Source organism: Odocoileus virginianus, chromosome 10 (genome assembly GCF_023699985.2).
Source record: "Odocoileus virginianus isolate 20LAN1187 ecotype Illinois chromosome 10, Ovbor_1.2, whole genome shotgun sequence".
NCBI classification, from domain to species: Eukaryota; Metazoa; Chordata; class Mammalia; order Artiodactyla; family Cervidae; genus Odocoileus; species Odocoileus virginianus.
In genome coordinates, this window is record NC_069683.1 from 33,181,325 (window position 1) to 33,202,812 (window position 21,488).

At 38.8% G+C, this 21,488-nt stretch overlaps 1 protein-coding gene across 3 annotated transcripts in view; it reads right to left on the bottom strand.

Moving 5' to 3' along the window:
* The window catches only part of DENND5A (DENN domain containing 5A), a 93,668-nt gene that overhangs the window by 41,127 nt on the left and 31,053 nt on the right, over nt 1-21,488 (bottom strand). For 2 of the 3 annotated variants that reach the window (XM_020904955.2, XM_070473370.1), the window contains exons 2-5: nt 10,868-10,939; nt 9,990-10,099; nt 7,207-7,864; nt 1,902-2,089 (exon numbers count right to left, since the gene is read on the bottom strand). In XM_020904955.2, the coding sequence (XP_020760614.2) occupies nt 1,902-2,089; nt 7,207-7,864; nt 9,990-10,099; nt 10,868-10,939 (1,028 nt within the window). The remainder of the gene's footprint in view (nt 1-1,901; nt 2,090-7,206; nt 7,865-9,989; nt 10,100-10,867; nt 10,940-21,488) is intronic. The other variant, XM_070473369.1, reaches the window with a different exon arrangement.

The following is a 21,488-nucleotide window of genomic DNA, read 5'->3' on the forward strand; positions in this document are numbered from 1 at the left end:
TAGGTTTACCAGTAAGAAGTGTCAATATTAAATATGTGATCATTTAAAGCAACAACAAAAAGCTCTCCACACTCCAATCTTTGATATCTACTCTTCAGGCATATGTATCAGTAGACAAATACATATAAAAACCAATACTCCAAAATGCAATGGCTTTCTCCATCATTGTGAAAGTCAAAATGGAGTCATTATTGCTAAGAGAGATCTCTAAAATGGAGTTAGGACGCCACTAAGGAAGTATCATGTTTGCACAACACAGTCTGGATGGATTCAGACCTTTTGGCCTGATAAAGTCACCCAGAACACCTCCAAAATCTCAAGATACTAAAAGGCCCTTACCCTTAAACAATTTGTGATAGTCTATATATTTATAGGATCCCTACCCTAAAATAACTTGCAATTTCTTAAGGACAAATGTTCTGATTTAGGTTAGAGTCAATCACAACTCTCACAGGGCAACTTTTAACAACTTCATGGTTTTTTGTCCTTCTAAGGCCCTGATTCTTTCTCTTCCTTGGAACACTCTTTGAGGGTTACCAAATCTGAGTCTCCCCAGTTGCAAATCTTAAGTCCCCAAATAAATTCTGTTCTTTTTGCAGACTCCTGAAGTTTTTTTTTTAGCTGACACCATTTAGATCTTTTCTTTCTTAATTAATCTTGTCCCACCTCAAAAAGCACAAAGCACTATGGAATTAAAGAAGCAAAGGAGGTAGAAAAGCAAAAACTACAAAGAAGACATTTTGATTCTAAAACCAAAGGAAAGAGAAAAAGAGATGCATCTGAATATAAATTAAATATTACAGTTATGATCTAATTATCAGGATTGTTCATCACGGTGGCTACCCAGACTTGCCGAACAACATGAGGCTGCTCAGACCCACTTCCATGAGAATGGTCTCTTTGGAGGTCCTTTTACTCATATTCCTCAGTTACACATAAAAATCTTCCCCAAAAAATCACTGGTATAGGAATGAGACCATTGTGTGAATACTCCAAAGTGTTCTTCCCAGGCCTTTCCACTGACTATGAAATTCAGAGTAGTGAAGCCCAATTCCCCCAGCTAGTTTCATACCAGCCACCAAATGACCAAAAGAGGTAGATGAGTTTTACCTGTAATTCTAGGAAAATAAACAGTGAACAATCTTATTCCTAATGGGCTTTAAATTTATTTTAGAATGAAGTACTAAATAAATAAATACTTATTTCTAATCAGTTATTTTAGTATTTGAAACAACAGAAAAGACGAACAGGCCATTCTCACAGCGAGGAAAAGCATTATCTCAAGGCCTTCATTATCTTGAGCAAGGAAAATTTTCAAAGATGTCTCAGTACTACAAGAATCACTATGATCTGGTCAACTTTTACAGAGCAACTGTGGCCTATAAAAGAAAACCAATGATTTATTAACACAAGTCTGGCTACTAAAGTAGCTATAAAATTATATTATGTGGAGTTTATTTAGATAGTATGAAATAGTATAGGAATAAAATACAATTTAAATGTATGATAACTGTTGAAGCTAAAAGTATTGCAAACAGATTCACTATGCTACTCTTCCATGTAAATTTAAAATTTTACATAATAAGATTTTCTAATAAATGTCTTAAAAATACATAAAATACTATGTTTGAAAAAATGTGCATGAAAAAGGCAGTTCATAATAGTATAAACACAGAGATTACAATAAATGTATGTCAGGTGATAAACAAGTGTTTCCAGAATGATAGAAATTGCGCTAAATGTTATTATTTTTACTTTTTTCCTGGAAAGTTATTTATGTTCTCCAAAATAAAAGAAAATAAACTTGGTGATACCACCCTGGACTCATCCCAAAGCCCTTCTCTCCCAAATCCTGTATCAGGGCCACAGGCACCAGCACCCAAGCTCCAGGTTTCTCTTACCTCTTGAGGCAGCTCCAGTTTTGACCGGTCATCCAAGCCATTAGAATGCAAGCCCATCAGGTATGGTACAGGAGCATCTAAGAAATGTAGGAGAGAAGCCGGGAGAATAGGAACATAGACATGCTGCCACTGGAAAGGAAACATGAGAGCTGTAATTGTCTCCGCCACAGTCATCAGTCGCTGGTAATCTAGGTCAAAAAAATAAACACATACACACAAACCAGTCAAAAACAAGGCATCTGCTTCTCCAATAGTAATTAAAAATTCTTAATACAATTCCACACGTAGAAAGAACAGTATAAACTTCAGCAAGGGTATGCTCGGAGCATGATTCCCTTATGGGTATCAGAGAGACAACCCAGAAACCTCAGTGGATAACATGCTGAAGTATACCCCCCCCACACACACACAGGTCCATGCTCATTATAACATTTAATAGAAATACAACCGAAATCATAAATGGCACCTTGCTCTAAATACTAAATGAGAATGTTAAGTAGATTCTCTTAAAAAGTAGAAAGAGGGTAGAGAACTAGAACAAAAAGAAAAGGAACTGTGGTCTGGTTTCCATTCAACATGAATGCCAAACACCTCATTTACCACTTACATGCATCTGCATTCTATAAAGATCTGATGTGAACTTTGCCATCAAGATCAAGCCCAAAGAACCACCAACCAAGTAGAAACTGGTTTTCTACCTTTAGCCAAGTCTGCCCCCAATCTGACAACTCAGCCTGAATGAAAACAGTATGAAAGTATCATTTTAACACTTTGATAAAAAGCTTCCCTAGAACTTGACAGACCCAGAAGACTGATTTTCATTACTCAAAAGCCTATTCTAGGTCAGAGAGCATAGCTTGGAAGAGAAGGCTTATGCTCAAAGTTTAGGTTTTTTTCAGGATGCAATTTCTAGACTTGTTTTTTGTTTGTTTGTTTGTTTTTGGAGTTGTTTTATTTTTTAAAGGAGCAAAGTCAACACAACAGATTTATTAAAATCAAAATTTAACAAGTTACTATTTACAAATGGTATGATAGTTTCAGATACTTAAGGACAAAGTAGGAACAAAAATTTTAAAACCGTATGAGTAATATCCTCCTGGAACAGTTGATTTCAAATGAGTGAGTTTTCACAGGGGTTAAACAGCCTTATTCACTAAAAACTCAACCCACCATTTAAGCAAATCACAGCTTAAAGGAGTTATAAGTTAACAAAAAGCTTTCCAGAAAATGAAGACAAATGAGTAGGAAGTGAGCAGAAGCTGATATGCATCAACTAGATAGAGAAGTTTTAGCAAAGCATCCTGTGTGGTCACCAATAAAACTCTGGAGCAGCTTACACGTTGTTCCTGGCTAAGCATGACCTGGAAATAGCTTTTGGTTTTTTCGTTTAACTAGTAACGCAATAATTAAAAACTGATGACTAAAACTTCATCATCTCAAACATTTACAGGTATCCCTCGGATTCCCTGGTGGCTCAGCTGGTAAAGAAGCTGTCTGCAATGAGGGAGACCTGGGTTCAATCCCTGGGCTGGGAAGATCCCCTGGAGAAGGGAACAGCTACCCACTCCAGCATTCTGGCCTGGAGAATCCCATAGACTCTACAGTCCATCAGGTTGCAAAGAGTCACACACGACTGAGTGACTTTCATTTCACTTCACTTCACTCTCTATCCACAGTTCCACATCCAAGGATTCAAACAACCATGGACTATTCATTCTTATAGTACATATTTATTGAAAAAAATCCACATATAAGTGGATCCATGTAATTCAAACCCATGTTTTTCAGTGTCACAAGAAACATGGGCTTCCCAGGTGGCACTAGTGGTAAAGAATCTGCCTGCCAATGCAGAAGACATGGGTTCCATCCCTAGGTCAAGAAGATCCCCTAAAGAAGGGAATGGCAACCCACTCCAGTTTTCTTGCCTAGAGAATACCATGGACAGAGTACCCTGGCGGGCCACAGTCCATGGGGCCACAGTCTGACACGACTGAGCGACTGAGTACAGTCAAGAAACAGTAACTAAAAAAGCAACAAGACTTACACAAGTCTATACATCATCCAGAGACAGGAGTCTGAAACATCATTATTCAGAACAAGTTGCAAAGTGAAGCCTCAGGAACCACACTCAGTCAACAGAGGCTTTTCTTGTTCGTTCTGCAGTGTTTAACAAGAACATTGTTACCACTGTTTAAAAATCAAAAATTTCACATAAAAAATCTGGGTCCTCATGAAAAACTGGAAGATCTAGAAACATCAGGCCAGGATTTCCACAGGAATTAATTGGAGCTAACTACTGGCTGTCCATTTTAGATGGGGTATATGCTCTTCAATTCAACACAGTCTCTTATTACTTCAAATCATATTCAGAATCCAACCATTTCACACCACTTTGCTGTTACCCCCTTAGTGAAGAGACAACATAGAATCTCACTTCGATTATTACAGTGGTCTCCTAACTAACATTATTCAGACTCTGCCTATGGACCAGATCTGGGACAATTTGACCTCAAAATAAAAAAAATTAATTATAGTAATGGATGATATAACCTACTGAATAAAATAAAAATCTCTGAGTCTACACAATAACAAACAAGGGAGAATGAAATGTTCTTCCTCACAGTAAAAAGCAACCAGCCTGGTAACTAATTCAGACTAGAATTATCAAAGGATGCTAAAGCTATTATGTAAAACTTTGAAGAGCAACAATATATTTATAGGATTTCAAAGTATCAATCCACAAATTAGTTATTAATTACAAAGGGAAAAAATGATAATGTTCAGTTAAGAAATTCAGCAGACATCATCTTAACCAAGTGATCCAATTAACATTATCAAAAATGGGACAAGCGAACATCATGTGCCTTCTATGATAAAAATAGACGTGGTGTGCCTCTTGATATAATGCACTGAGAGAACCACTACATCACTTCTGTGACATCATAGCCAAAAATGTATAACCTGAATCTAGCCAGAAGGAAACATCAGAAGAAAAACCCAAATGGAGGTTCATTCTACAAAATACCTTGCCTGTACTCTACAAAAATGTCAGTCATGAGAGACATGAAGAATTGACTAGTAAAAGCAATATGCATACTGCATATGTCACTGGACTAAAATTCTGGACCAGGAATTTTTTTTAAATTATCATTCACTTTTATGTGGAGTCTAAGATATTAAACTAGGTTATAACAAAAAAGAAACAGACTCACAGATATAGAGAACAAACAAATGAGAGGTAAAAGCTATTATGTATAAAATAAGCTACAAGGACCTACTATACAATGCAGGGAACACAGGGAAAATTGTCTGTATTCTCTGACAATATTTTATAACAATTACAACTGGAATATAACCCTTAAAAATCATGAATCACTATGGTGTACACCTGAAACTTAAATAACAGTGTGTCAACTATACCTCAATTTTTAAAAATTTATCATAAAGGACATTATTGGACAATGGTAAATAAAACCTGAATACAGTATTATTATTTTGCCAATGTTAAATTTTCTAAATTTATTAATCATATTATGGCTATATTAAAAAATGTTCTTGTTCTTACAAAATAAAAGCTGAAGTACTAAGGAATCAAGGAACATGGAATCTACAATGACTCTCAATGGCTCATTTATGTTCACACACATACAGAGATACACAGGGAATGATAAAACAATACACCCAAATGTTAACAATTGGTGAATTGTGGGAGAGTAAACAAGAGTTCTTTGAACATTTCTTACAACTCTCCTATAAGCTGAAAATGATTTCAAACAAAAAGTCAAAAATGTTAAAACCTCCAATGACTAAACATCTCAGAGTAACAAAGTCCTCACAGTGGCCTACAGGACTCTACAATTTGGCCTCCTGTTAAGTCTCTAACACCATCTGCTATTAAGCGCCTGCTCTCTCACACCATTATATCCATCAGGCACCCTCACTGTTCTTGGACATACCAACTACATTTTTGTCTCAGAACCTTTCTATTTCTTGTGCTCTTTGCCTGGAAAACTTTTCCTATAAACATTAACATGGATCACTCAGAGAGGCCTAATCTAATCACTCTATTAAAAACTGGAATTTCCCTTTCCCCAACACTACCCTCTTTACTGGTTAACTTTTTATTAAAATTACTATATTATTTTTATTAGCACCTGACATACTATACAGCTATCTATTTAATCACCTCTCCAAAAAAGAAAGGGGTGGGGGGAATTCCCTATAGGCCCAATGATTAAGACGTGGTGCCTCCATTGCCAGGGCCTAGATTCGGGGTTTGGATTAGGGTTGGGGAACGAAGAGCTCACGAGCCAAGCAACCAAAAATCACCTCTCTTTCCCAGTAAAATGCAAGTTCTATTATAGCAGGAATGTTTATCTATTTTGTCCACCCTGAATCTCTAGCCCCTAGAATAATGCCTGGCACAAAGCACACTCTCAGTAAATATGTATTGAATGAACGAATTTTATGTTACTTAATTCAATCCCTTAATATTTTTTCCTTCTGCTCTACTTTACTGTTGTGTCCAAATCCACTGCTCAAGATCACTTAACCTCTCATAAAAACAATTCAGTTATAACAAACAACAGAAAAAAGCAACACATCCTCATTTTCTCAAATATATGAAGGGTGATCACTACTGTCAGGCTGAAGAAGGGGCAGAAACAACTCTGCAGAGTGATAGGACAAACTGGTAGAAAGTGTGTCCCACAAACATCAACTCCTGCCTCCTCTTTTCAGCATTAGTCAGACTTCAGGAGGCAGGGTTCCCCTCCCAGACTGGAGAGTCCAGCAAAAGGCCATGATGATAGTCAATAAAAAATGGTAGACCTCTCATGTTCCATTAGTTTACCATCCAGCGTGTGTGCATGCTAAGTCACTTCAATTGTATCTGACTCTTTGGGACTGTATGGACCACAGGCCACCAGGCTCCTCTGCCCATGGGATTCTCTAAGCAAGAAAACTGGAGTGGGTTGCCATTTCCTCCTCCAGCGGATCTTGCCAACCCAGGGATCAAACCCACATCACTTATGTCTCCTGCCTTGGCAGGTGGGTTCTTTACCACTAGTGCCACAAGTTAATTTAGTTGATGCTAAATAGGGAATTCTATATTTGTTCTTTGCAATTGGTTGAAAATTCACATACTTAGAATTTACAAAAGCTGATGAGTCATAGAAAGCAAAAGATCTGGATTCTGCTCAAACTCTAACAGCCCTTGGCCTTTACAGTCACCCCCACTGTTACCGGATATGGAAGAAAGAAGAGGCCCTATGCAGGAAGAGAGCTCTAGTGAGCACTGACTTACGCTGTGAGTAGAGCAGGATTTGAAACTCCAGAAGGGCACAAGTAAAAAGTTGAAACACATTCTCCACCCCAAGCAGTTCAAAGACCTCTTTGACAGGAAAGTCGAACAGGGGAAGCTCACTGGTACTTGGTCTCTGGCAGACAACTGGCCCATAGACCCCGGAAAACTTCAAGGACCGGCCAGGAGGTGGGAGTGGCACCTCATAGAGTACGTTGTATATGTAGCTCTCAAGGGGCAGTGGAGGGGGCTGAGGTGAAGTAACTGCCTGGTGAAGCTGTTCCAGCACACTCCGACATGCTTTCATGAAGGACATGGGCGTGATGAGGCAGATGCACTTAGAGACGTAGAGTGTATCCCGGCTAATGTCGTAGGAGTTGAAGCGCTGCAGCTTGGTCCCAGGAGTGCCATCACCATCCTCCATGCCACTGAGGTCTCGGCTATCAGCAAGTGGAGCATGGAGGACATCATACTCCGCATTATGCATGTGGTAGAGGGTCTGCATTGCACTGCAGATCTGCTTGCTAGTCACCTCCTCATAAAATGTGAGAGCAAACCCAAAGGTCCGAGAACCATCCTCCCTAGTGATAATAAAGGCATGGAACTGAGGCTCCCTGGGATCAGCCTGGGTCTTGAATGCCAGCCCTTTGGGCATGCATAGCTGTAAAAGACAACAAGAAAATAATGAGTGAGAACACACTGCTATTCCTCTTCTCAGAACACCATCACTACTTATTTATTAACACTTAAAGAGCACCTACTATGCTCTTGGAATATCAAGTCCAACACAGTAAACTATTTGCCCTAAAGAACTCCCATTCTAAGACACACACATAACTAAAATTACAACGTAGTTATCAAGGCTATATAAAAGTATACACAAAGTATCAGAGGAACACAAAACAACTCAGTCTCAGTCTTCATCAGAAAAGGCTTCAGAGATGAGCTTATGCCTGAACTCATTAGGCAGACAAGAGAAAGAAGGGTATTTCATGGGCACAAAGGAAATGCATAAAGGAGGTTAAAGAAGGCTTGGAGAATTTAGGTAGGTGGTCAAGCATGACAGTATGTATTAGGAGATGATGCTAGAAACATCTAAAAACCAGATAGATGCAACTTCATATCTAAAAATAAACCAAGTTTTAGACTCTATCCAGCTCACAAGATTCTGTCATCAACAAAATCTTCTCTTTTCAGAGGGAAAAAAAGGGGGGGGGGGGGGGGGGATGTTCATTTCATACAATGCAAAGAGATGACACAATCAAGATAAAGATGTACTTTTTTCACTTTAACTCACACGGGTTATATAAAGAAACTGAATAGTTAATCAAACTGACCTGAATCAATCAGTTTTCATTTTCTACTTTTCCACCAACCTAGTCATACAAATGGACTTTGAGGAGCCAGGGTTAACAAGTACAAGGAGCTAGCTACATTATGATATTTCCATTATTCTTGAACTTGACTTCTCATAGCCTAAATGTTTCTAGAATATACCATGTTAAAAGGAAATAAGCACCAGACTAGGAGTCAAAACACTTGAGGCTCTCTAGACTCAGATTCCTCCCCTGTAAAATGAAGATAATACTGTTTACTCTGCCTACTTCACAGACTTATTGCGTCCATCAAACAAGATCATCCTCACAAAGCTATTAAAAAATAACAAAAGAAGTACAAAGATGTGGTCAAGGGCAGAGTTCTGAAACTAGTATTTAAGCTTATTCAAACAGTTCCTTAGCCATGTGACTTCAACACATTACCTAACCTCTCTGGATCTTAGTTTCCTTACCCATAAAATATGTCTCTCTGTGTTTATTTAATATTATCTACATGAAGGATTTCATTTTTTGCTGTTTAGTTACTAGGTCGTGTCCAACTCATTGCGACCCCATGGACTGTAGCCCACCAGGCTCCTCTATCCATGGGATTTCCCAGGCAAGAATACTGGAGTGGATTGCTATTTCCTTCTCCAGGGGATCTTTCCAACCCAAGGATCAAATTCACATCTCCTGCATTGGCACATGCATTCTTTACCACTGAGCCACCAGGGTAGCCCACATAAGGGGTGCTATGAGAATTAAATGAGTTAATTCATGTAAAGAACTTATTACAGTACCGAGCATAAGTTGAATACTCAATAAACGTTATTCATGGTAGTATTCTTCTAGAGATTAAAAATGCTGCCCTATCTGTGTACTAGGTCACTTCAGTCATGTCTCTTTGCGACTCCATGGACTGTAGCCCACCAGGCTCCTTTGTTCATGGGATTTGCCAGGTAGAACAGTAGAGTGTGTTGCCATTTCCTCCTTCAGAGGATTCCCAACTCAGGGATTGAACCCATGTTTCTTAGGTCTTCTGCACTGGCATGCAGGCTCTTTACCACTGGCACCAGCTGGGTGCTAAAATTACACTAAAACAAAAAGATTTATTTCTACCATATTACTCAGATATATACAGTATAAATTAAGAGGAAACTGCTTTAAATCTCATCATACAGTATCAATGCTATAAGCAACTAGCAGCTCAATCTCACAAAAAAGTTCACTCACCCAATACTAAGCACTTGTCTGACTCAACAGAAGCACACTGTGACTTTTGGTATATCTGATATATTCTGAGTATGTGATACAGTGATCAAAATGCAGAATCATGAACAACATGCATATTACCCCATCTTCAGAAGTTACTGATACTTGGTGGAATCACAGCTACCATAGTCTGAACTGACAATCCTACTGTAAATTACTCTGTAAATTATCTCACACTTGTAGCTAGCAAATACTAACCATTCCCACTGCATCTTGGTCAAAGGGATTCCAGTCCACATTCTCAGGATATCGTGCAAGGACCTTAGACTTGAATGTTCGTCTTAATGGTGTCTGCTCAAAATTTTCTCCTGCAAGAAAAAGAACGAAGCAAATCATCTCTACAAAGTCCCTTGAAACCACAGGGTTATGAATATCTGAGCTTGGCAGTCCAGCAAGGTACAGAAATGAAGGCAAAAGGGTTAGTATGTCAACCATCTAAGAACAGGAAAAGCATTATGGTTATCAGATTATAGATCAGTAAAGAAGCTGGAAACGTTTAGCATGGTTAATACTGGACACTGCTAGATACCTTGGCTTTTCTTTAAAATGAAATCATTACTACAAATCCAATAGTTAATCTTATTGGGAGAAGAGGGGAGAAAACACAAGGAAAGATGAAGGATTATATCGTTTTTTTCCCCTAAAAGCAATATTTACTTTGGTAAAAGTCAACTGAAAACATGACAGAAGCATAAATTATTTTAAATTCAAAATAAAGTATGCATTTCTATTATCTCTGAAAAAATACAAGGGGGATTTAAAAATTCAAGAACATTAAGAAAGTAGACTTCAGGATAAATGAGTTACTTGTCAATTGAGAATCATTTGAAATTTCTGAAATCCTCCTTTGTTTCCTCCATCCCCTCCCAAAAGCATTAGAGTACACAGAAATAAGAACATTGAGGAGGAAAGAGGAAGAATCAAAGAACCCACCACCTAGAAGGATAGGAATATGAAAATTCTATTGGTCGAAAAAGGCATAAGAAAGTTAGAATGTCAAAGGGTACAAAATGCCACTGGAGAGACTTATATAAGGGCCACCAGAATGCTATGGGTGTTTTCAACTTTGTTTTTACCTTCAGTTGTACTTGAAATGAAAGGGCTGGCACCATCCCTGGCTTTAGAAGCCTGTATGTACTGGCATAATGCTACATGATAAATAAAATAACACAGGATTACAATAAAGCAATGTTATTCAAACTTTTTTGACCATGACTCCAGTATGAAACAAAGCTTACATCATGAAGCAATAAACACATACATGATATGTATACATAAATTCACTTAAAAATTTCACCCAAAAAATACTTACCCTTACTACATGAGATGTCTTTTCATAATTTCTACTCTATATCATTTAAAACCAAAATGCTACCTGCAGACCTATTAATGGCCACGATTCACAGTTTGAAAAACATTACAATATAGTATAATGGGATAAAGAGCTCAACAGATGTTAAAGTACTATAAAGCCACTAGTGCTTTCTCTGAAAGTATACCACCAAATACTGTTTTTCCCAAGGAATGAGGGAGAAGGGGACAAGTTAAAAGGACCTAAATATTTCAAACATAATAAATTTACTAGGAATCATGGAAAAATATATGGGAAACATGACCAAGGACAATTCAACTGAATTGCATATCTATTTACTGAGTAACCGTGTTAAACAAGGGCCTTAGGTACTGTGAAGGATAGAGATGAACCACCTATCCTCAAGAACCGTTCCATCAAACGTATATGAAACATTCTATAGGAAAAAGAACATACACGAATAACAATTTTGCAGCGAGGTTATTAGGTGGGAGGCTCCAGCTTATGTGGTCTATCCATTCAGAGCACACTTGCACAGGATCCTGTTCATGTGCTCTAGCTGACAGAATAAATCCTGCTCCAACTAACATTTTTCTAAGTTGGCTTAGAACCCCAGGAGGCTGGTGATTATTAAGGAAGATGCAGTTCTCACCAACATAAGATTGGGATGAACCTAAAGTCAGATAGTCCTTCACTTTAAATCAGCCTAGAGGCGTCTTGAAAGCTTCTGGGGGAAAAAAAGTTTATATTAATTCTAAGGCACCTGTTCCAGAAACTAGTAATCACTCCAGTCAGAAAGTTACTGCTTTTATCATTAAAACCTTCACTTCCATTTTCTGTCAGGTTCTGTCCATCACTGTCATAAGCCCACTTATTCATAATTTTCAACTTCTGACAAGGCCCAACCTTCTTTCTGTTAATAAAGCAAGTTCTACAATTTCAATTTCTCTCACATCCAATCCTGTCTTCCAAACTGATTTTTCTGAAACTCATATCTAGCAAGTTTCATTTCTCAAAATACATTTGGTAATCTTCACTGAAGAAAATTTGCAAAATCAGCAGGCAGCTGGTGATATTGGAAGCAATGCAACAAAGCCCTACAGCTATGTCAAGCAAGTCTCAGAGCTTTCACTAACACCTGCAGAGTGCAAAGAGCCCACCCATGCAAGCCTGCACTCACTGTACAAAGTAATTAAACTGCAAGCAGCTGACAAAAGATCTTGTCTACATTCTGACATTCTCAGAATGTATTTTTAAACTGCATCCAATTCTGAGAGAAGATAAACTATTTCCTCCTCATAAGCTTCTTTACTTTTAATTGTCAGTTTTCTCATTTCTTTCTTAGTAGGCTAAAAAATCCCCTCAGTAAAAACCACAAAACATCTGAACATACACAGGAGTCAGGGCAGTTAGCAATGTCCTATATGAAAGCCTTCAGAGAAAGACATTTTCCTCAGATGGCTATGAGGTACCCCCTAAGACCTAAAGAGCATTCAAAAGATGGAAAAGGGGACTATTTAGGGGGAGAATTTCAAAGCAGTGAGATGAAGAATGGAGCCAAAAGTGAACATGATGAGCTGATCTGGAGTGTAGACAAAGAGGAGGAGGAAAGCTATGATCACAGAAGTGGTCTTCAGATCCTCTGTCCCCACCACCACCTCTCCACCTCCTGCTTCTTCTTTAAACAAGTTGAGTAAAGAAATCTTGTTAAATAGTCAGGTTCTGAGTAAACGCACAGCAGACAGTGCCTCTTAGACAAAAGTCCTGCTGTGTATTAGACTGAACCAGTAGCAGGAGCATAGTATTTTCACTGCAAGGGGAAAGAGAATGTGTAAAGAATAGGTATGAGGGCCCTGAGACTAAATCATGTTCATCATAGACACCATATGAAGTGTCATAAAGTAATAGAGGAAGGAGGTCACAAACCTAAGATCTTTTTATTAAAAACAACTTAATCATTCATCATTTACTGAGGGTTGAGTTTTTCAGAGAATAAGCAACATACACATATTGCCTCAGGAACATCTAGATAGCCCTACCTCCTCACATCTACACGTGTCACAGGTCCCTTAAATCCTCAGTTATTTAGACCTCTGGAAATTCAAACAATACCAGGAATATGACATCACAACCACAGCTGTTCCATTGTCCTATAAACAACAACTAATTATTTGCCTAACACAAATGTCAGCAGGTCTGAACATCAAAACTAAAGCCCATTTCTAACAACTGAAAAATTAGTCAACTAGGTATCAGTCTATCTTTGTGCATTTGCCCCCTGCAAAGTACAGTTCAGATAAAATCACAACATATTTTCTTTAAAAGCCTGCATGCCTTACAAGGACCTCTAATAGGTTCTTTGTTTACTTGTCCTGCTTTGGCCAAGCCAGAAACAAACCGACATTTGTATTGCTATTAGCCTCTTGGTACTAGCTTGATTTGAATAACCCTAAATGAGGGATGCAGATGCTGAGAAGCTTCAAAGGAACCCCTAAACTCTGCAATGCTTTACAAATTTTTGTAGGAAGACGTCTGCATTTTTCTGGGGAGAAAACACAATTTCTATCAGATCTCAAAGGATTTCATGACTCAAAAAAGTTAAAACCACAGCTCCAAATATTTCTAATTTGGGCAGAAAATATTTTGACCACTTAAAAGTTAACCTACATGAGCAGGTTTTCACACAGTCTAAAATGAAATACACATACTACTAAATAACTGCTTTCCAGGTTGATAATGACCCAAACTAGGACATTATTTTCTCCATTCTTACCATGAAAAGCCTATGTTGATTGCTTCATGTGAGCAAGTTAAAATAGAAAATATCCTCAAAACTTCTGTCTGAAGTCCAGATCATCAGAAAATGTTCAAGACCTCCACATTTATATTAAACTTATTACTTTTGTGTTTTTAAATGGGAGAGCAGATATGAAAAGGTAGGTCTACCTGAGGAAGACCCAATACAGTTAAATCTCAACCTGGTTTATGCTGAACCACCTAACTTTTGCAGATCATAGAGTTAGCTTAGATTCAAGCAAAATAAAAGTAACCATCACTTCCTGGGAAACTATTTATAGAATACATCTGTTATATCTACATCTTGGATTAGATACACCAAATAAAATGAGTATTTCAATTTCTAAATTATCAGTAGTCAGAGTTGGGATACACTAAAGGAGCTTTATATAAAATTCGAAGTTTAAAAAAAAAAAGCTAAGAACATTTTTATACCTGGTCCCTTGGAGGACATAGGGAGGATAATATATATATCGGTGAAACTAAAAAAAAAAAACCTGACTTTGTCAAAAGAGTAATTTATATCTAGTTTGATGGAAGTTCTACTCCCAGCCATGGCAGAAAGTCTCCTATGACACCAACTCTCTTGCATATAAACTACGAACTCCAGACAAAATATAAAAAACAACTACCCAAAGGTGTGCGTGTGTGTGTTAGTAGCTCAGTCTTGTCTGACTCTTTGTAACCCCATGGACCATAGCCCACCAGGCTCCTCTGTCCATGCAACTTCCCAGGTGAGAATACTGGAGTGGGTTACCATTCCCTTCTCCAGGGCATCGTCCCACCCAGGGATCAAATCCGGGTCTCCTGCACTACAGGCAGATTCTCTACAGTCTGAGCCACCAGGGAAGCCCATCCAAAGGTAATAGAGAACAAAAAATAGGCAGATTATGAAAGCAGATGGAGGGCCAACTCTGGGGAAAAGGTGATAACACTGGAAAAGAGTCCCCTTTTGGCTAGGCAGGTCCGAGTCTGTGCCATGAGAGGGGGCTAAAATTCAGATAAAAATCCAGTCTTATTAGCTTAAAGAACCAGAGAACAGACTTTAAAGGCAACCACAACAGCTGAGAAGTGAGGGAGGGAAATGCCAAGGAGGGCCAGAGGGGTACCACTAACTGTATAAATGCTGCTCAAAGTCTCTGACTGATCCCTGAACCATAAGTGCATGGAACAGACCCCAAACAGCTAAAATTAGGGCTAAAAGAACTGAACTGAGATTTAAGCTGCTGCTCACTGCTGGGAAACGAACAAAATTCAATGTTCTCTGTAGGAAAGTGACAGAATTCAGTCTCTATAACACACCACACACAATGTCAAGGACACAATCTAAAACTGTTTAGCATATAAAGAAACAAGAAACATGACCCATTCTCAGGAGAAGAGTAAAAAGAAACTGACTTTGCATTGACCCAAATGTTTGGATTAGCAGTCAAGGATTTAAAAGAGGGGTGTTTATAATGAATGAAAAGCCAGTAAATCTCAGCAAAGAAATAGATACTGTAATTAAATGGATGGGAAAAGTACAATGGAGATGCAGAAGAGTTAGTGAACTGAAAAACAAATCAACCACAAAGTAACCAAACTGTAAAACAGAAAGAAAAAAGATTAGAGAGAAAAGGGGGGCCAAGGGAAGGAAACCAGAGATATGGGAGACAGCAAGTCTAACATACATATAATTGGAGCCCCAAAGGAAAGAGCAAATGAGGTTAAAAAGAATATTTGAAGAAATAATAATCAAAAATTTCCCAAATTTGGTAAAAGATATAAATTTACAGAGTCAAGAAGCTCAGTCAAGAATTCCAAGCAGGATAAATACCAAGAAAATGATATGCAATCAAATTCTTGAAAAAAGAAAATTTTTAAGAGAAAATCTTGAATGGCACCAAAGAAAAAGAATACATTACATTAAGAAGAAAAATGATTGAAATTACTACTGCTTTTTATCAGAAACAATAGTGATTATAAGACATGGAAAACATTCTACATATACTAAAAGAAAAAAAAAAAAAAAGCCTTGTCAACCTAGAATTTTACAAACAAAAATCCTTCAAAAAAGAAGGCAAAAATTAACTCATTTCAGGTAAAACAAAGCTGAGAGAATTCACTGCTGCAGACCTGCACTTACAAGAATGAGAACAGAATTATATACTGTATGATTCCATTTATGTAACATTCTTGAAATGACAAAATTATAGAAATGAACAGATTGATAGTGATTTTCATTCATTCATCACAGAAATGAATGATCAGAAGTCAGGGATGGGTGGAGGGAGGCTATAAAAGTACAAATCCAAGAATTCTTGTGGTGACGGAACTATCCTGTATCCTGACTGAACCAGAAAGTTAATATCCTGATATGAACATGTATCAATGTTAATACATTGGTTGTGACAGTATACTATAGCTTTTCAAGATGTTACCATTGGGTAAAGGAAACTGGGTAATCTCCCTGTATTATTTCTTACAGCAGTATAATTGATTCTATAACTACCTCAAATAAAAAGTTTAATTATTTAAAAAGTGTATTTTAATTTTAAAAAAGTGTTTTAATGTTTTAAACAACCTGCCAAGGTCTTAAAGCAGAAGCTGCAGGCAACACAAATCCAGTGTTCAAAGCTATACCTGGGACAGAGTTCTTTGAAGACAGCAATGTTCTCCCTCTCTCCAGGCTGAAGACAGAAGTGTCACATAAACTGCCTATCCTCACCACAACACCACCAATCCTATAAGGTCTAATTCACTTTATCTACAGCAAGAGTGATGAAATTTTTTTCCCTAGGAATGGATGCATGCATGCGTGTGAGCGTGCTCAGTCGCCCACAGGCTCCTCTGTCCATGGGATTTCCCAGGCAAGAATACTGGAGTGGGTTGCAATTTCCTTCTCCAGGGGATCTTTCTGACCCAGGGATTCAACCTGATTCTCCTGCATTGGCAGGTGGGTTCGTTACGACTGAGTCACCAGGGAAGCCCTTGGGAATGGATATAATCAGATGACTAGGCTATCCTTTGCATAATGACAACCTGGGATGTCCTAGAGCTGATCGTGTTAGTGACACTGGTCACCAATTCAGTGCTACTCATGCTATAACCAATTTCTTTCCTGCATTCAAAGATTTCACTATATTTTTCCTGTTACAAACATTTCTAAAATTGATTGCCCAACTGAATAGTATTACTATTACCAACTTATTCTTAGGTTTTTAGTGTATGTTGAAAACCAACTGTTGTATCTTCGATTCACTTACTGCCCCAGCATCTCAATTTTCCTTGTCTTCTAGATAATTTCTGAACTTGTGCACAAATCAGAGATCACCTTCTGTCAACTCTAACAGGGCACAATGTAGAAAGAGAAGGAAATGCAAATTTCTAACTACATTAACTTGTTATTACTTTTAGATGACTACTTCATTACTATCAGCACTTTTAAAATAGCGACAGCTTTAAAATAACACAGATTAACAAGCAGAGTTTTGGTAGCTAAAGAAAATCATCTTACACTGCTCACATCACTGTCTTCCTTCTCTCTTGTACACACAAAGTTGAGGTAAATTCACAGCTTCTGCATAAAGTGAAGAAGACAACCACTCCTTGAACAGACAGCCTGTACCTTGGACCCCCATCACCAGATGACTGTGGTGCTCAGGAGACAGACACTCACAAATATCCAGAATGCAGATAGTGAGCTGCCCCCCATCTGGACAAGCCACAGGCCTCTTCTAAGGCACTATTAACCCAGTAAAGCTGTTTACCAGGCTTTCAAAGAAAGAACAACAGAACCATCTGTTACCCCTATGTGTTCCCCTGAGGCAAATTTGTTCACTTTCCTTCTCAATGTATTTTCTTTGTCAGAATGACTTTAGATTTGCACATATGGCCACTACCTTTATTGATGCTTTGCCTCCTACTTGGTATCATCCGGGCACCACACCCAGTCCAACTCTTGTAATTAGTATTCTTAAAACGGCTGAACTTCTCATGTACCCAATTTTAACAAGAGACTGACATTTGAGAACCTATCTGAAGAGGACTGCTCCAAACCACAGATAAGACAGAATTTCGGTAGCAAGGCATCAGGTGCAGACACTGCTTTCCTTTCAGCCCAGCTGAATACCCTGCAGGGGACACATCTGGTGAGCTAACATATTGAACTAAGATATGTAGTGGGGGAAGTAAAACGCTCTCAAATTCATGGTATTTCAGCCCAGTCTAACAAACCCAGTCCTGTGAGCCGGAAATAAGCATACTATTCTAAACTGAGTGAGGGCTCCCAGAGCTACACATGTGCATACACTGGGGCACTTTTCTCTAAAAGCTGGGCTGTCCAGAAGACCAGGCTTAGGCAAACCCACTGGACTAGAATCTCTAAGAAAGAAGTAGCAGAGGACAAATCTGAGCAACAGTTCCCATGCTCTCAATACCAAATTTTAAAATAGGCAGTCTAAATTGAGTGTAAGAAACTAGGGTAGAAGGCAGGAGACAGGGTCAAGGTCCTACCCTGACTACCAGTTGTATGACCCTTAACAATTTACTGAGTTTTGTGGATCTTACTTTCCTCAACCGAAAGATTTTTTTTAAAAAGTGGAGAACTCGTTGATGATCTGTAACGGTTTTTCCAGCTCGATCATTCCATGACTTAATGACTACTGGGTCTGACCAAGCACGGAAATCCTACCTCTCAAATTGTGAGCATTGGTTATTCCTCTGTTGCCTCTCTCTTCCCCAAATCCTACTGAAACAATAGCAGAGGTGGGGAAGCATAAACCTACAGAATGAAAAATTGAAGATAATCTCCAAAAAGCTCAGGAACTTGTGGCATCAGGTACTTATGGAAGTAGGGATTAATTAAGATGGGGCTAAAAACAGAAGGACTAATTGAAAGTCTATTTAAGAACCAGCTTGCATCAACTCATGAACAGATAATACAAAACATTGTATAACTACACAATGGAACATTATTTGGCTATAAAAATAAATGAAGTACTGTTATATGCTGCAATACAAATCAACCTTGAAAACATTATGCTAAGTGAAAGAAGCCAGACACAAAAGGCCACATGTTGTGCAATTTCATGTATATAGGCATATTCATAGAAACAAAAAGTAGTACCAGGGGACGGACGGCTAATAGCTATGTAGTTTCTTTTGGGGATGATGGAAATGTTCTGGAACTAGAGAGTGTGATGGTTGCGCAACACAGTGAATACACTAAAAACCACTAAAGTCTACACTTCAGAATGGCACATTTATGTTACATGAATTATATCTCAATTAAAAAAGAAAAGAACCAGCTGGACCCCATCCCATCCCACCCCATCCCACCCCACCCCACCCCACCCCACCCCTTTCCCATTCCACCTGGCTCCTCCATTACAGAAGAAAAAGGAAAGTTTATCCTTTACAATGGGTAAATAAAACAATGAGTGGAAAGGGCAAAATGGGTGATGGCGATCAGAAGCTACACACTTCCAGTTATAAGTTAAGTTCTGGGGATATAATTCACAGTGCGGTAACCACAGTTAACAATTCAGTTCAGTCACTCCATTGTGTCCGACTTTTTGCGACCCCATGGACTGCAGCACGCCAGGCCTCCCTGTCCATCACCAACTCCCAGAGTTTTGCTCAAACTCATGTCCATTGAGTCGGTGATGCCATCCCACCATCTCATCCTCTGTCGTCCCCTTCTCCTCCTGCCTTCAATCTTTCCCAGCATCAAGGTCTTTTCTAATAAGTCAGTTCTTCCCATCAGGTAGCCGAAGTACTGGAGCTTCAGTTTCGGCCATCAGTCCTTCCAATAGTTAACAGTACTATACTATATATCTAAAAGCTGTTAAGAGAGTGAAAGTTCTCATCACAAGGAAGAAAACTTGTAACTATGTCTGGTGATAGATATGAACTAGATTTACATGATCATTTCACAGTATATATATATAAAGAATCTGCTAGCTAGTGCAGAAGACACGGGTTCAGCCCTGGTCAGGGAAGATCCCACACGCCACCTGGCAAGTAAACCTGTGCACCATAACTCCTGAGCCTGTGCTCCAAAGCCTGGAAGCTTCAAATACTGAGCCCACGTGCCACAACAACTGAAGCCCACGAGCCACAATGACTAAAGCCCACGTGCCCTGGAGCCCATGCTTGGCAACAAGAGAAGCCACCGCAATGAGAAGCCACTGCAATGAGAAGCCCGCATACCACAACTAGAGAGTAGCCCCCGCTCTCCACAACCAGAGAAAGCCTGTGCAGCAACAAACCAGCATAGCCACAAATAAACGAATAAATAAAATTACTTTTAAAAATAAAAATAGGGAAATAGAAATTTTACATACTGAACATTGAGACCCCCAGAGCTCTTCCCTTGGCCTCTCTTCAAGAAACCCTTGGCTCTCAAGAAAACTGGCAGCAAGGATTATGACTTCAAGGCGGAGATCTGAGGAGCCTTTTACGTGAACCTGACCAGCACAAGAAAAAAGACCCAGAGATACTGGTGGCCCAGAGAAAAAACTATGTACCAAATCAATTCTATAGTTAACTTCTCAGTAACCAAACCCCACCTATGAACACAGAGCTTCCCAATCAGCTTCCTGGTGCATTATTCTTAGATGTGAATGTATAGCCAGAGATCATGAGGCATTTGGGGAAAGACTCCTATTAAAGAAAGACATGAAGGGGGTTCCCTGGTGGCTCAGATGGTAAAGAATCCACCTGCAATGCAGAAGACCTAGGTTTGATCCCTGGGTTGGGAAGATTCCCTGGAGAAGGGCATAGCAACCCACTCCAGTATTCTTGCCCAAAGAATCCCCATGGACAGAGGAGCCTGGCAGGCTACAGAGTCCATGGGTGGCAAAGAGTCGGACAGGACTGAGCGACTAAGCACAGCACACCCAATCGATCAATTAATGCAACTCTGAGGAAACAGAAAATTATATAGAAAAAAAAGTTTCAAAAATACTATTGATCAGGCTTACAGGCAAGAATACCCCACTAACAAGAGCACAAGTAATACCGAGATCTTGGTTTCTATTATTTTCCAATAAAACGACTTAAGGCTACTTAGGGAAACAGCTGGTTCTTTAACTGAGCAGGAAATATACAGGAGGAACCTGGAGCATCTTGTAGTGCCAAAAAGTAAGGAAGTATTCAAAAAAGTCCCACAGTGATTCAGGCACATCAGACACAAGAGCCCACTGAACCATCTTCCAAGGGCCAAAACTAGAATAATTTGAACAACAAAATAAATAAGCTGAGGCAATTTCCTGGTGCTCTAATAATTAGGACACCACGCTTTCAGTGCTGAGGGTCAGGGTTTGATCCCTGGTCTGGGAACTAGAATCCTGCAAGCTGCTCAGCACAGCCAATAATAATAATAAAGAAGTTGAATTATAACCCAAGGAATAAAATCAATATCCATGAGTGATGAGTGATACTAATACAAATAAATAATTAAATAAATAGAGGGAGAACAGACAAATCTCATGTGCAGAAATATTCCAAATAATTTATGTAAATAAATACTCTGCTCTCAAAGAGGTGGAAAATAACTCCCCACTCCTTAAGTATGGGCTGCTCACAGGAAAAATCTGACAAACACT